This window comes from Bos indicus x Bos taurus, chromosome 6, assembly GCF_003369695.1.
Source record: "Bos indicus x Bos taurus breed Angus x Brahman F1 hybrid chromosome 6, Bos_hybrid_MaternalHap_v2.0, whole genome shotgun sequence".
Classification (NCBI taxonomy): Eukaryota; Metazoa; Chordata; class Mammalia; order Artiodactyla; family Bovidae; genus Bos; species Bos indicus x Bos taurus.
In genome coordinates this window covers 115,614,530-115,628,076 of record NC_040081.1, presented here as the reverse complement: position 1 = coordinate 115,628,076, position 13,547 = coordinate 115,614,530, and the positions used below count along the sequence as shown (strand labels likewise).

The 13,547-nt window shown below is 53.2% G+C and overlaps 1 protein-coding gene across 7 annotated transcripts in view; it reads left to right on the top strand.

The window, feature by feature from the left end:
- The window catches only part of RNF4 (ring finger protein 4), a 34,160-nt gene that overhangs the window by 11,005 nt on the left and 9,608 nt on the right, over positions 1–13,547 (top strand). For all 7 annotated transcript variants that reach the window (XM_027545372.1, XM_027545378.1, XM_027545373.1 and 4 more), the window contains 3 exons: positions 3,568–3,713; positions 6,970–7,084; positions 11,159–11,238. In XM_027545372.1, coding sequence (XP_027401173.1) covers positions 3,705–3,713; positions 6,970–7,084; positions 11,159–11,238 — 204 coding nt within the window. In that variant the 5' untranslated portion in view covers positions 3,568–3,704. The remainder of the gene's footprint in view (positions 1–3,567; positions 3,714–6,969; positions 7,085–11,158; positions 11,239–13,547) is intronic.

The following is a 13,547-nucleotide window of genomic DNA, read 5'->3' as shown; positions in this document are numbered from 1 at the left end:
CGCCTTCCGTGCCCACCAGGTGGACTGTCTTCATGTCTGCTTAAGGAGGCTCTCGTGCCAGTCTTAGTGAGGGCACCCCTGGGCTGGCCTGAGGGTGTCAGGCGAGGTCATGCAGTAGGCCAGCTGCGAGCCTCCCTGGAGAGAGTGAGGCATCGGAGAGACTGGCTAAGGCACCCGTGGCCCCGGGGCAGGCTCGAGGGAGGGCGGTGTGTATGCGTATGGCTGATGCTGACGTACGACAGAATCCAACACAGCACTGTAAAGCAGCTACCTGCTGATGAAAAAAAAATAAACTACTCGGTGTCCGAGTGGATAATGTGGTCAGGGGCGCACCCGGATGCAGACTGCCAGGTGCTGGAGAAAGGCTCGGCTGGCTGGACACTCCCTCGGTGGGGCTGCTCCTGGAGAACCTCTGGCCTCTCCCTGTCCTCTTGGTTTCCCTTGCATGGGGCTTATATGCCCCAATTATTGCAATACCTGAGCTGTCTGCTGGCACCCACCCCAGACAGGAGCTGGTGGCTGGATGTATTCACTGCTGTATTCCCAGGGCAGGAGCCATGCATGGGGAGGTGTGCAGCCCGTGGGTACGTGTTGAAGCTGGGTCGGGTGCAGCGGTCCACAGCCTCTTAGGGCTGGGCGGAGGGCTGGGGTTGCGCAATGGGCGGTGTAAGGCTGTGCTGGCAGAACAGGTCCGTGAGCCTTTGAAGTGCCGGTACCGGTCCAAGTGCTCTCTGTATTAGCTCCTGTAATCCTCACACACCATTGAGGTCGGTGCTGTCTTGTTTTCAGTTCAGTTCAGTCGCTCAGTCGTGTCCAACTCTTTGCGACCCCATGAATCGCAGCACGCCAGGCCTCCCTGTCCATCACCAACTCTTGGAGTTCACTCAAACTCAGGTCCATCGAGTCAGTGATGCCATCCAACCATCTCATCCTCTGTCATCCCCTTCTCCTCCTGCCCCCAATCCCTCCCAGCATCAGAGTCTTTTCCAGTGAGTCAGCTCTTCCCATGAGGTGGCCAAAGTACTGGAGTTTCAGCTTCAGCATTATTCCCTCCAAAGAAATCCCAGGGCTGATCTCCTTCAGAATGGACTGGTTGGATCTCCTTGCAGTCCAAGGGACTCTCAAAGAATGTTCTCCAACACCACAGTTCAAAAGCATCAATTCTTCGTGCTCAGCCTTCTTCACAGTCCAACTCTTACATCCATACATGACCACAAGAAAAACCATAGCCTTGACTAGACGGACCTTTGTTGGCAAAGTAATGTCTCTGCTTTTGAATATGCTATCTAGGTTGGTCATAACTTTTCTTCCAAGGAGTAAGTGTCTTTTAATTTCATGGCTGTAGTCACCATCTGCAGTGATTTTGGAGCCCCCCAAAATAAAGTCTGACACTGTTTCCCATCTATTTCCCATGAAGTGATGGGACTAAATGCCATGATCTTAGTTTTCTGAATGTTGAGCTTTAAGCCAACTTTTTCACTTAATAAGGCCTGGGCTTCCCTGATGGCTTAGCAGTAAAGAACTCACCTACTGATACAGGAGACATGGGTTTGATCCCTGGTTTGGGAAGATCCCCTGGAGAATGAAATGGCAATGCTCTCCAGTATTCTTGCCTGGAGAATCCCATGGATGTAGGAGCCTGGCGGGCTGCAGTCCATGGGGTTTCAGAGTCGGACACGACTGAGCGACTAAACAACAGATAAGGCACAGAGGAGTTCAGAGTCTCGCCCAAGGCCACAAGTAGGGTTTGGAGCTGTGACCCCTGTCCCTGCTGTCTGGCCTTGGAGGTGTGCTCTAACTGAAAGGCCAGCTGGCCTCCACAGGCCAGGCTTAGGGGTCGGGACTTGATGGGGACCTAGGGGAAGGCTGTGGGGTCAGCTGCTGCTCAGAGCCGTGTTGGCAGCAGGGCAGGAGGGTTCCAGGCTGGGGAGGCTGCGTGGAGGAGGCGGCAGCACCGGGGACGGGAAGGGCGGTTGGCAGAGGCCCCGTGTTCTTGTCTCTCACACGTGTATGACCAGTCCTCTCCAGCTCCCAGGCGGTGTCCTAGACAGGCCTTCCTGTTGCGTGGCCTGCAGTGGCCCCATCAGCCGTGCCTCGGGACTTGTGAGCCCCATCCTAGACTTACTGAATCCAAATGTAGTTTAACAAACCCTCCAGGTAAGTGAGCCTGGTGCGGGCTCCACTTTGAGAACGCCTGTCCTTGTGCAGACCCCTGACATCCCGGACGGGCCGACCCAGAACCACAGTCTCCCCTGCTCTCCTCCGGTCCCTCGGCCTTGCCCTGTGCTCGGGCCTCTCCCACTAGAAGCCCGTCTGCACCACTGCACCCTGACTCCTGCCTGCACATTTTGGCTTCTCCTTCACTGCTTTCGCCACTGTGTTCCTGAAGTCAGATCTGCAGGGTTAGTCCCCACCTTCGGCCTGAGCGAGCCACGGGCTTCCCGTTCCCCAGGAGCCTCCGCACCTGCTGTGCTCTCTGCCCTTCCCCGAGCCTGCCTGGCTTCCCAACCCACAATTTCTTGGTTCTTCTTCGCCCATCTACTGCCAGTGGCAGAGTCTCAGCTGGGCATGCAGGGTGGGTCAGGATCGGTGGCCCTTGTCGCTCCCCCTGAATTACGGGCATCTGCAGCAGGCCCCAGTTCCCAGTCTTGGGGAGAGGCGGAGGCTCTTTGCTTTCTGGGGTTGTGCAGTCACATGGAGCAGTTCTGATTCTCATCTTGCCAGAAGCTGCACAGGACTCTGCAGGGGTTTCTTGTCTTTGTGTGTGTGTCTGGTGGCTGGGGGGCGGGTCCCTTTGTTTATTATCTCCTCTTGATTACTCTAGAGAGGATTCAAGTTGGGAGGGGGCTTCAGCGTCACCTACCCTCCCTGTTGGCAGGAGCCTCAGCGTGTGGAATGAGGCAGGGTCACTGCATCCAAGGAAGCTGTGAACCAGAGGCCGTGAGCCCAGGGTCCCCAGCCTCTCGCAGTCAGAGTCATGGGGCAACAGCTGCTTTCCCAAGCTTGAGTGAGGCAAGCCGCGTCCTCACAGATTGTGCAAGAGGGTTCAGGATTTCTCCTTTCGTAACAGAAACCTGGGCTTTGTCCCCTCTGCCTACTCCCCCAGTGGGTCACAGGTCATCACCATTCGGCTGCCTGGAACGGCCTAACTAGAGTAGGTCACTCAGTGACCAGCAGCTGGCTGGCACCCTCCCGTTTGCATTTTGTCTCCTGGCACAGCCTGGGGGAGGTGGGCACCACTTCGACAAGGCCAGAGCCCGTCTTAGCCCCACGGGGGTGAGTCTAGACAGGCAGGGAGCGGACCGTGGGCCAAGGAGCACCTGTGTGTGTTCAGCAGCCAGGAGGGCAAGAGGTGGCATAATGGTCCTGCTTGCAGGCTGGGGGATTGCGTTGTCCTGTATCCTACAAGGGTGTGTGTCTCCCACGGAGGGTGTGGATTAGGACATGATTGCATAAAGTGCTCGGCAAAGTGCGCAGCTGACAAAAGGACCAGCAGACGATTGAGCTGAGCTCTCTTATTGATGAAACAGGTGCAGCATTTGTCAACTGGATACCTTTATTTTCCAGGGCTTGGAGATTCCGGAAATCTGCTGGCGTGCAGGTCCCTGCGCTAGTCAGAAGATGAGCAGCCAGCAGGCATGAGAGGCTGAGGCAGGCCCGGTCTAGACTGTGGGTTTCTCTGTAGGTTGGCGCCAAGGAGCACCATGAGCACGGTGAGTTCTACAAGTTCGTGGATTCTATTTTAAGACTAAACAACTACTTCATTCCTTGCGTACCTAAATTATGAGAGCGCCATAGAGCTGCTTCTGAGTGACCCTCATTCTTGAAAGAGTGTATATGGGGCCTTGTGGTGGTGTCGTCAACCTGCTTTCCTTTGGTCAGAGTTCCCAGTGTTTTGGTTGGTGCCCTAAAGAGAGAAAGCTGAGAAGAATGGCTGAGGGTTTGAAATTTTACGCCTCCAGAGCAGCTGCTGGCATCCTGGAAATATTAGGGCTCTGGTTTGTTTAATTATTTACAGCCCAGTTCTCCGTTTTTCTTTCTGTTCCTTTTCCCTGTGTAGTCCTTGGTCTGATGCCAGCACTGGTAGTGATAATAACCCTTGGTGAGTTTTCTCACGCTCAGTGGCCAGAGTTGGTAAGTCATTGTAACTGGTGTTTTAGACAGCAGAGGCAGCTCTGGTTTGTTGTAACCCAAATGTCACCGGGAGCCCCTTGAGTCCAGAGGTTGCCTGACGGTCCCCCTCACCACTTTACTGCCTACTAACGATGCTGCGCATGTGATCTAAACTCAGAACAGCTGTTCTCTGAAACAGCATTCCCAGCCGGTGGACCAGCTGTGACACTCACCCTCTCTCCAGGTTCTAGAAGTGTTGGGGTGGCGGCGGGGAGGATAAGGCTGGCCAGTCCGATCCCAGGGTGAAGAGCGGTAGAAATGCTATAGATGTTGTTCTGGTCCACCCCCCTCCCCTTGGTCCATCCCTTCTGACCGCTGCAGTCCCCACTGTGTTCCAGGCCCCTGGACCTGCCCTTTAAAGGCCAGGTGACCTCCCACCTCAGTCCCTTATCTGCAGGGAAGCCTCCTAAGCCTGGGCACCTCCCCTCGGAAGCTGAACTCTGAACAGACAGAGCGGTGTGGCCTCTTGTGAGAGGCTGGTTAAACTCTCCTCAGGGCAGTGTGAATAAGGTGTGGCAGTGATCAGGTGGTAAGTTTTAACACCAGGCTGCGGCCCTCTGGGGGCTCTGCTGGTAAACGGCTGGAGAGCATGACGAAAACAATGGGCGGGGCGGGGGCAGAGCCTTCCTCAGATTCTAGGCTGTCTGAGCCTGGCCTCTAGGGCATGCGGATGGAAGAGAAGTGTAGGGGCTTCCTGTGGGGAAGGGGGAGGAGGACGGGGGTGCGAGGTGGTCAGCAGGAGGGCTTGAGGATGGCCTCATGGTGGAGCTGCCAGTCGAGGAGGTCCCTCAAAGCTGTGCAAGAGCTGGTCCAGCGAAGAGGGCAGGGCTGGGGGGCCCCGGCGGGGGCAGCTGAAAGGGGAGAGGGCTGCTGTTCGCTTGTGGTGAGGGTTAGCAGGACACATCGCTGTGGTGGCCGGGCCGGGGTTTTTAGGGCTCCGCACTCAGACTGTGGCCAGGACCCATGACTGCTGCTTCCTCCCTCAGAGAATCTGCACAGTAGGGACGTGAAGGGCTCTGTTCAGCAGTGTCTGCTGAGAAAGACGTGGTCCTTTTCCAAGGAAGGAAGCTATCAGGACAACTTCAAAGAGAGTGGGGCAGAGCCCTAGGTAATCTGGTAGCTGCTGAGGAAACTTGGAAACCCCCGGCGGTAGCCTCACCTCTGGCCTGAGGGATGGAGTGGCTCCCTGCTGCGGAGTTCAGCGCAGCTGCTGCCACTGGCCTCCAGGCCCCCCTGGGCTGGGAGGCGGCTCCTCGGGCGGCCATGAAATGAGAGCGGCGGTTAGAACACGGAGAGAAGCCGGCTTCTCCGCTGCCAGTGAGGACTGGGCTGGGTGAGGGGTACTCCTCAGTCTTGAGTAGATCCCAAGGATGCTTCCCTGTCCCGCCAGCGTGTCCAAGGTGAGGATGCCTGGCCAGGCACGACAGTGCAGTGATGGCGTCTTCGGCCAGTGCTCAGCACCGCATATGCCTCGTCCTTAGGAGAGCTCTGTGAGGCTGCCAGTGGCGAGGAAGTTCAGGCTCACCAGGTGGTGACTGCCCCATGTTGCCCATTGTGAGCAGAGTGGGCCCAGTGCCACTGAGGGCAGGGCAGGGAGGAGCGTGGAAACGGAGCCAGGGTTGCGTGGGGCCGCACAGGGCGCGGTAATAAAGCTGCATGGCAGGTGGAGGCCCCGTCTCTTGAGAAAGATGCAGGGGACAGGCCAGCTGTGCTGGAGCACGTTGGCACCTGGCGCGAGGGCACAGAAGCCTGACTTGGGGTCTGAGGTGCAGACATGCTGATTAATGGTTCTGACCTTCCAGAAGGCGTGTCTCTCTGGAAGCCCCTGGGAACTGAAACTGATTCTTGCAGGACCTACTGCATAGCGTAAAGAACTCTGCTCAGTGCTTTGCAGTGGTCTGTCTGGGAAAAGAGTCTTAAAGAAAAGGGTATATGTATAAGTGATTCACTTTGCTCACTGTAAGTCAACCATCTGCTAAGTCACTTCAGTCGTGTCTGACTGTGCGACTCCATAGACGGGAGCCCACCAGGCTCCCCTGTCCCTGGGATTCTCCAGGCAATAACACTGGAGTGGGTTGCCATTTCCTTCTCCAGTGCATGAAAGTGAAAAGTGAAAGTGAAGTCACTCAGTCGTGTCTGACCCTCAGCGACCCCATGGACTGCAGCCTTCCAGGCTCCTCCATCCATGGGATTTTCCAGGCAAGACTAAGTCAACCATACTCCAATAAAAACTTTTTTAAAGTTCTCATCGCAAGAAAAAATAAATAAAAACTTTGGTTCTTGGAGCCGTGGGGAGTGGTTATTAGGGTGTAAACTACAACTTGATAGTATTCTAAGAATTTAGAGGCCAGAACCCTTTCCCAAAAAGAGACCTGCTTTTCACGGGAATAGGGACTTGGGAAACTGAAAGTCTTGGGCTGAAAGACAGAAGGTGCTCATGGGGTCAGATACAAACCCAAGGGAAATGGGCTGTAACTTTTGGTTGAAAGAAGGGATTTCTGGTCTAATTCCAGCCTGGACCAGAGGCCTCCATAGAGTTGTGTGTCACATACTTTTGACGGACTAACAGTCTGTGTAAAAGAAGTTCTACTTGATAGAATTTGTATTCACTATATATTTTGGATGATTTCTCGCTAAGCAGTCAGTGTTCTAGAATCTCGAGTTTTGAAAGGACCCCAGCCTCAGGGCTGTTCATTGTGGTCTTTTTCTCAATGAGTTGACCTTTTTTATTTTTCTAGCTGAAATCTTACTGGTCAGAAGCTATGTAACTGTTTCTTTTTCCCTGGAAACCCTCAGAGAAAGCGTCGTGGTGGGACAGTAAATTCTCGACAAGCCCAGAAGCGAACTCGGGAAAGCACGTCCCCACCTGAGATGGCCTTGGAGGCAGAGCCTGTAGAGCTCGTGGAGAGCGGTAAGACTGCCCGCGACCCTGAGCGTCAGCGGGGAGCCACCGGCCTGGTGCAGGCTGCACAACCTGTGGGCCGCAGTTTCCTCATCTGAAACAGGGCATAATGGGGGGGGGGGGGGGGCGGTGTATGAGGATTAAGGCATGGTGCTTGCAGATAATGGCGTGTGTGTGTATGAGGATAATGTTGTGTGTGTATTCATATGAGGATAATGGCTTATGTGTGTATGAGGCTAATGGCATTTAGGTATGTGTGTATGAGGATAATTGTGTGTGTGTGCATGCAGACGATGGTGTGTGTGTGTGTGAGGATAATTGAGTGTGTGTTCAGTTCAGTTGCTCAGTCATGTCTGACTTTTGCGACACCATGAACTGCAGCATGCCAGGCCTCCCTGGCATCACCAACTCCCAGAGTCCACCCAAATTTATGTCCATTGAGTCGGTGATGTCATCCAACCATCTCATCCTCTGTCGTCCCCTTCTCCTCCTGCCCTCAATCTTTCCAGCATCAGGGTTTTTTCCAATGAGTCAGTTCTTCACATCAGGTGGCCAGAGTATTAGAGTCTCAGCTTCAGCATCAGTCCTTCCAGTGAACACCCAGGACTGATCTCCTTTAGGATGGACTGGTTGGATCTCCTTGCAGTCCAAGAGACTATCAAGAGTCTTCTCCAACACCACTGTTCAAAAGCATCAATTCTTCAGTGCTCAGCCGCCTTCGCAGTCCAACTCTCACATCCATACATGACCACTGGAAAACCATAGCCTTGACTAGACGGACCTTTGTTGGCAAAGTAATATCTCTGCTTTTCAATATGCTGTCTAGGTTGATCATAGCTCTTCTTCCAAGGAGCAAGCGTCTTTTAATTTCATGGCTGCAATCACCATCTGCAGTGATTTTGGAGCCCAGAAAAATTCCACTGTTACCCCATCTATTTGCCATGAAGTGATGGGACCAGATGCCATGATCTTCGTTTTCTGAATGTTGAGCTTTAAGCCAACTTTTTCACTCTCCTCTTTCACTTTCATCAAGAGGCTCTTTAGTTCTTCACTTTTTGCCATAAGGGTGGTGTCATCTGCATATCTGAGGTTATTGATATTTCTCCTGGCAATCTTGATTCCAGCTTGTGCTTCCTCCAGCCCAGCATTTCTCACGATATGCTCTGCATATAAGTTAAATAAGCAGTGTGACAATATACAGCTTTGACGTACTCCTTTTGCTACTTGGAACCAGTCTGTTGTTCCATGTCCAGTTGTAACTGTTGCTTCCTGACCTGCATACAGGTTTCTCAAGAGGCAGGTCTGGTGGTCTGGTATTCCCATCTCTTTCAGAATTTTCCACAGTTTATTGTGATCCACACAGTCAAAGGCTTTGGCATAGTCAGTAAAGCAGAAGTAGATGTTTTTCTGGAACTCTCTTGCTTTTTCAATGGTCCAGTGGATGTTGGCAATTTGGTCTCTGGTTCCTCTGCCTTTTCTAAAATCAGCTTGAACATATGGGAGTTCACGGTGCATGTATTGCTGAAGCCTGGCTTGGAGAATTTTAAGCATCACTTTACTAGTGTATGAGATGAGCGCAATTGTGCAGTAGTTTGAGCATTCTTTGGCATTGCCTTTCTTTGGGATTGGAATGAAAACTGACCTTTTTTCAGTCCTGTGGCCACTGAGTTTTCCAAATTTGCTGGTATATTGGGTGCAGCACTTTAACAGCATCGTCTTTCAGGATTTGAAATAGTTCAAGTGGGATTCCATCACCTCGACTAGCTTTGTTCATAGTGATGCTTCCTAAGGCCCTCTTGACTTCACATTCCAGGATGTCTGGCTCAAGGTGAGTGATCACACCATCGTGATTATCTGGGTCTTGAAGATCTTTTTTGTACAGTTCTCCTGTGTGTTCTTATGTATGAGGATAATGGCGTGTATATGAGGATAATGGTGTGTGTGTATAGGAGGATAATGGCATGTGTGTGTGCGTGGATAATGTCGTGTGTTTAAGAGAATAATGGCTTGTGTGTGTATGAGCATCATGGCGTGTGTGTGTGAGGATAATATGTGTGTGCATGGATGATGGTGTGTGTGCATGTGGATAATGAGTGGCGTGTGTGTCTGTATGAGGATAATGGCCTGTTTGTATGTGAGGATCATGCATGTGTGTGCGTGCAGATAATGGCGTGTGTGTGTGTGTATGAGGATAATGGCGTATGTGCACACACAGATAAATGGTGTGTATGTGTGAGGATAATGGCGTGTGTGCAGATCATGGCATGTGTGAACACCTGAATAATGAATGGAGCTGTGTGTGTGTGTATCATGGCATGCGTGCGTGCGAGGATCGTGGCATGCGTGCGTGCGTGGATCATGGCGTGTGTATAAGCAGTAGCTCTGTGTAGAGCTGTTCTAGCTCTGGAATGAGTAGGTGACTTGAAACACTTAGAACTGTGCTTGGCAGATAGCACTATACAAGGTTCAGCGTAGTCACTGTATTTATGAGACCTACAGTCTCAGACTCACCATTCACAACTCAAAGCTGAAGTGAGCCAGAGCTGCCCCCTGGGCCTAACCAGCCATCCAAGGAGGCTACGCATCCTTGGGTCCACCTTTTCTCTTTGAAATTGTGTCTCACCTTAAACTTGGCCTCAGGAAGTACTCAGGTTTCTTCTCTCCTTCATTAAGACAAACAATTGCCCCAGAAGGCAGACCTGTGTACAGACCTTCCTGGGTTGGCGGGCATTTGGTGCGGGCAGAGGCAGATTGGCTCTTTCCCCTCTGCTGGCCTGCTCAGGGGAGTGGCAGATGGCCCGTGTCATCCCTCCGCTCTGCATACAGTAGGTTGCTTTTATAATTATGAGGCATGAGAACTGAGACTTGGAGAGAAGCGGCTTGCCTGAGGTCATGTCGTGGCCCTTCAGGGAGTAAGGCCCTCCACCTTGCCTCTGGTCTCTGACCTCACTTCTGACAGACTCATGCAGCCTTGGGCGCGCCCCTTCCCCCGCGCCCCTAGCACGTGCAGGAGTCTGCTCCCGTGGAACACTTGAGTCCGTGTGTGCCTCTCAAGGGCTCAGGGGCTCCAGCCTGCCTGTGGCCCACTGCTCTCCACGTGGCGTTTTCCGTCCTCGGTGAGCCTCACACCCACGTGCAGGACTCCATGCACACGCTGCCCGTTGGCATGTATTTTATTGTAAGAACCCAAAATTGTGTTCACCAGAAAGAGAAGCAGTTCTGTAAGTTAGGATAGATCCATTATGGACTGTTCTTTAAAAGAAATAAAATCATTTTGTATAAATTACGTTGGAATCTTTGATATATGGTTTTTATTCCTGTGAACTTTCTAATCCAGGAAAACAAAAATTTGAATATGGTAAATTATTACAAGTCACTTTCCCCAAATATTGACCATTATTTTTAGAAGTTCTTCCTGCTTCCTTTTTAATGTTACGAATAATGGAAGCAAAGGTGGTTGTGAGCCTTGTTTCCGTTTGTAGCAATGGAGGCTGTGCACTGCCCGACCTCAGCGCTGTGGCCCACGTGTCCCGTGCGTGGATAGACGTGCAGTGTGCTTTCGGGCTCACAGCAAGTGGCAGGACAGGCTCAACCTCTCCTGGCAAGTTGGGGTTTTGGGGGACCAGTGAGTAAACCGTTGTGGCCCAACCAAGTTGGGAAGTGCTGGCGGGCTAAATGGAGAGCAGAATGTAACTGAGGACGAGTACAGCCTGTGCGGTGCCGAGTATAGCCTGACCTGAGATTGGGGGAGTGGAGCTTTCAGACAGACCCGCCGCAAAGCCCGAGGCCAGTGTGCTTGGTCGCTCCCCGGCTGTGCACCCCCACCCACAGCAGGTGACCGCTGCCTCTCTGCTGTCAATGAGTGGGGGTGGGCTGTGAAGCCACGGGGAGGGGTGGGGTGCTGGGTAAAACCGCACAGTGTTGTTCAGAGCAGAACTCGAGGAGTGCTCACTGCTTGCCCCTTTACTACTGTACTTCAGGGATGTTTGGTATAAGCCGTGTTCTGTTAGTTGTCATATTAATGAAACTGGGCAATATGCCTTTACTTTCCCTCCAAAGCTTTTAAAATGCTTTATTTTGAAGCTGGAGACGAAATAGTGGACCTCACCTGTGAATCTTTAGAGCCTGTGGTCGTCGACCTGACTCACAATGACTCCGTTGTGGTAAGTGGGGGAGCCTGAGCATTGGCGCTCTCGGTGGTGAGCCCCTGGCTGGCACATCCAAAGGCCTTGGTCACAGGTTATGGCACTCAAGGTGGAAAATGTTTGAGGAAAATCATGTATTGTAACTTTATTGCTTTAATTAATCATTAGTGAGTCTCCTTTGCATAGTTGTGGAGAACTCTAAGGCTCCGTCTCTCTTTAGTCCCTGATTCCACCCTTAACAACAGCTGCGTGACCTGGGGAAAGTTACTTAGCCTCCTTGGCTTGTCCATAAAATGAGGATAATGCCATCCGTGTCAGTAGGGTACTGTGAGGATTAGAAGAATCCTTTATTTGAGTGCCTGGCACCCAGCACGGTGCCCAGTAAACATGAGTTTCCACCTTCTTGGCTGGTGGGAATGGGGACATTCGCTGAGCACTGCCAGGGGTGGGTCTCGAGGCCTGGAAGCTGCTGCTGTGGAGCAGGCAGGCCCCCCACACTGCCCGCTGGTGCCCGATGGTGCCATGGCTCCCAGAGGGTGGAACCTGGGAGCTGCTGCCCCACCACCCCCGCCCTGGGGTACCGCCTGCCCCTGCGTGGCCTCCAGGAAGGAGACCTGCTCGGGGATGGGGAAGCCAGTCCCACAGCCCAGCTCCACCAAGCAGGGTGCCGCCTCGGGTTGGGCTGGGAGTCTGCTCAGCCTGCCTGCTTCCTGAGGGTGCGCTTGTGTCTCAGGATGCTGCTGATAGAGGGCACAGGTGTGCAGAGCGGAGGGGGACCCGTGTGAGGGGGGCGGTGGGGGGCAGTGCTGCTGAGGACTGGTTTGCTGGGGCCAGCGGAGGTTGCTGGGAGCTGAGTCTCCCCTCGGCCTAGGAGCCCATGGCCTTGGGGCTCTCCTGGCTGTGCTTAGAACCTCAGGGTTACACCGAGAAGCTTCGAGCCTTCAAAAGAAGCAAGTGTGTGAGGACAGGGAACTGACCTGACAAGTGAAGAGGTTTAGACCCTGGGCCCATTCTGAAACTGCTGGGCTGTCCGGCTGTGTGTCCGTCCGTCGCATCTGTTCCCCCGCCACAAGGGCCGGGCAGCTGCTCCTGCTGAGCCTGTCAGCTGTCCCAGCGGATTACGTGTGAGTGCTCGGGGACACCGCTTCTGAGTGAGAGACAGTCACTTCCCTGGAGATGAGTCTCGGTGCCTCAGCTATCGGCGGTCCCCGCTGGGCCTGTGAGTGTTTTCTAAAGCGCATACATCCAGCTTTGCTGCTGTTCCTGGCGAGCTCCCTGAGGTTCTGAGAAGACAGCTGAGCCTGGCACCTGGGCTGAAGCTTGCAGCTCAGTTGCTGATTAACACTTCACAGTGCCGCCAGTCCTTGTTGGCCCAGCACTTGGTGTCCACCTGTGGTGTGCCAGGCCCTGGGGAGATGGCCAGGATTCTGCCCTCATGGGGACGCCAATGGCTGCTACTGAGTGACAAGCCAGCGTCGTCACATCCCCTTTTACGCCCTGGTTTTGTTTTGATGGTTCATCTGCCTTCCTTGCGTGGGCTGCTTTTCTGAGCTCTCTAGCCTCCTGCTGTGTCCCTGACTGTGGAGAGTCACTGGGAGACTCTGGGACAGGAATGCTGGCACTGGGGGCTGTCCTGGGAGCAGGTGGAGAGCCTGGCCGGGCGGGTAGGTGGATGGGAGCCAAGCTTGAGAAGCAGGGGTCCCGGGTTCTGGTGGAGGAGTCCCCTTCCTGTGGCCTCAGTGTTCCCAGACATAGAATAATTGGGATTTGGTAGCATCCCTTTTAGTCTAATCGTTCTTCATTTTTTATTGATAATTATTTTAACAAATCCAAATGCCACTTGTAAAATTTACAGTGTGAAGTATACCCAGACTGAAATTTTCACGAAATATCCACTTGGAATACCTAGTAATGTTACTAACTCAAGATGAGGGGCCTCTATTAGAGGGGTTACAAGTTTAGGGTTACATCAGACGCCGTGTTCAGGAGAGTGAAACGATTGTGTTGTTTCCTAGATTGGGGTAATCTTAACAGCCGCCCGGAATCCAGGGGGTAGGCTAAGTGTGCCACTTGGACCCCATCTGGGAGTACCTCGGCATCTGTACACCCCAGGGCCACGGTAGAACTTTGGTTAGCCCTCTGAAGACTGAAGGAGAAGCTGTGCGGACTCTGTCCGGGTGCGTGCCCTCAGCAGGCGCTGGGCAGTGACCCCCCATCTTCCAGAGAGGCCGTCCCCACCCAGGCTCCCGCCACGGCACTTGTAGCCCGTCTGGTATTGCATGGAGTCTCCCGCGTGCTTTCAGGGTGTTTCTCCCCGTTCCTGTTGG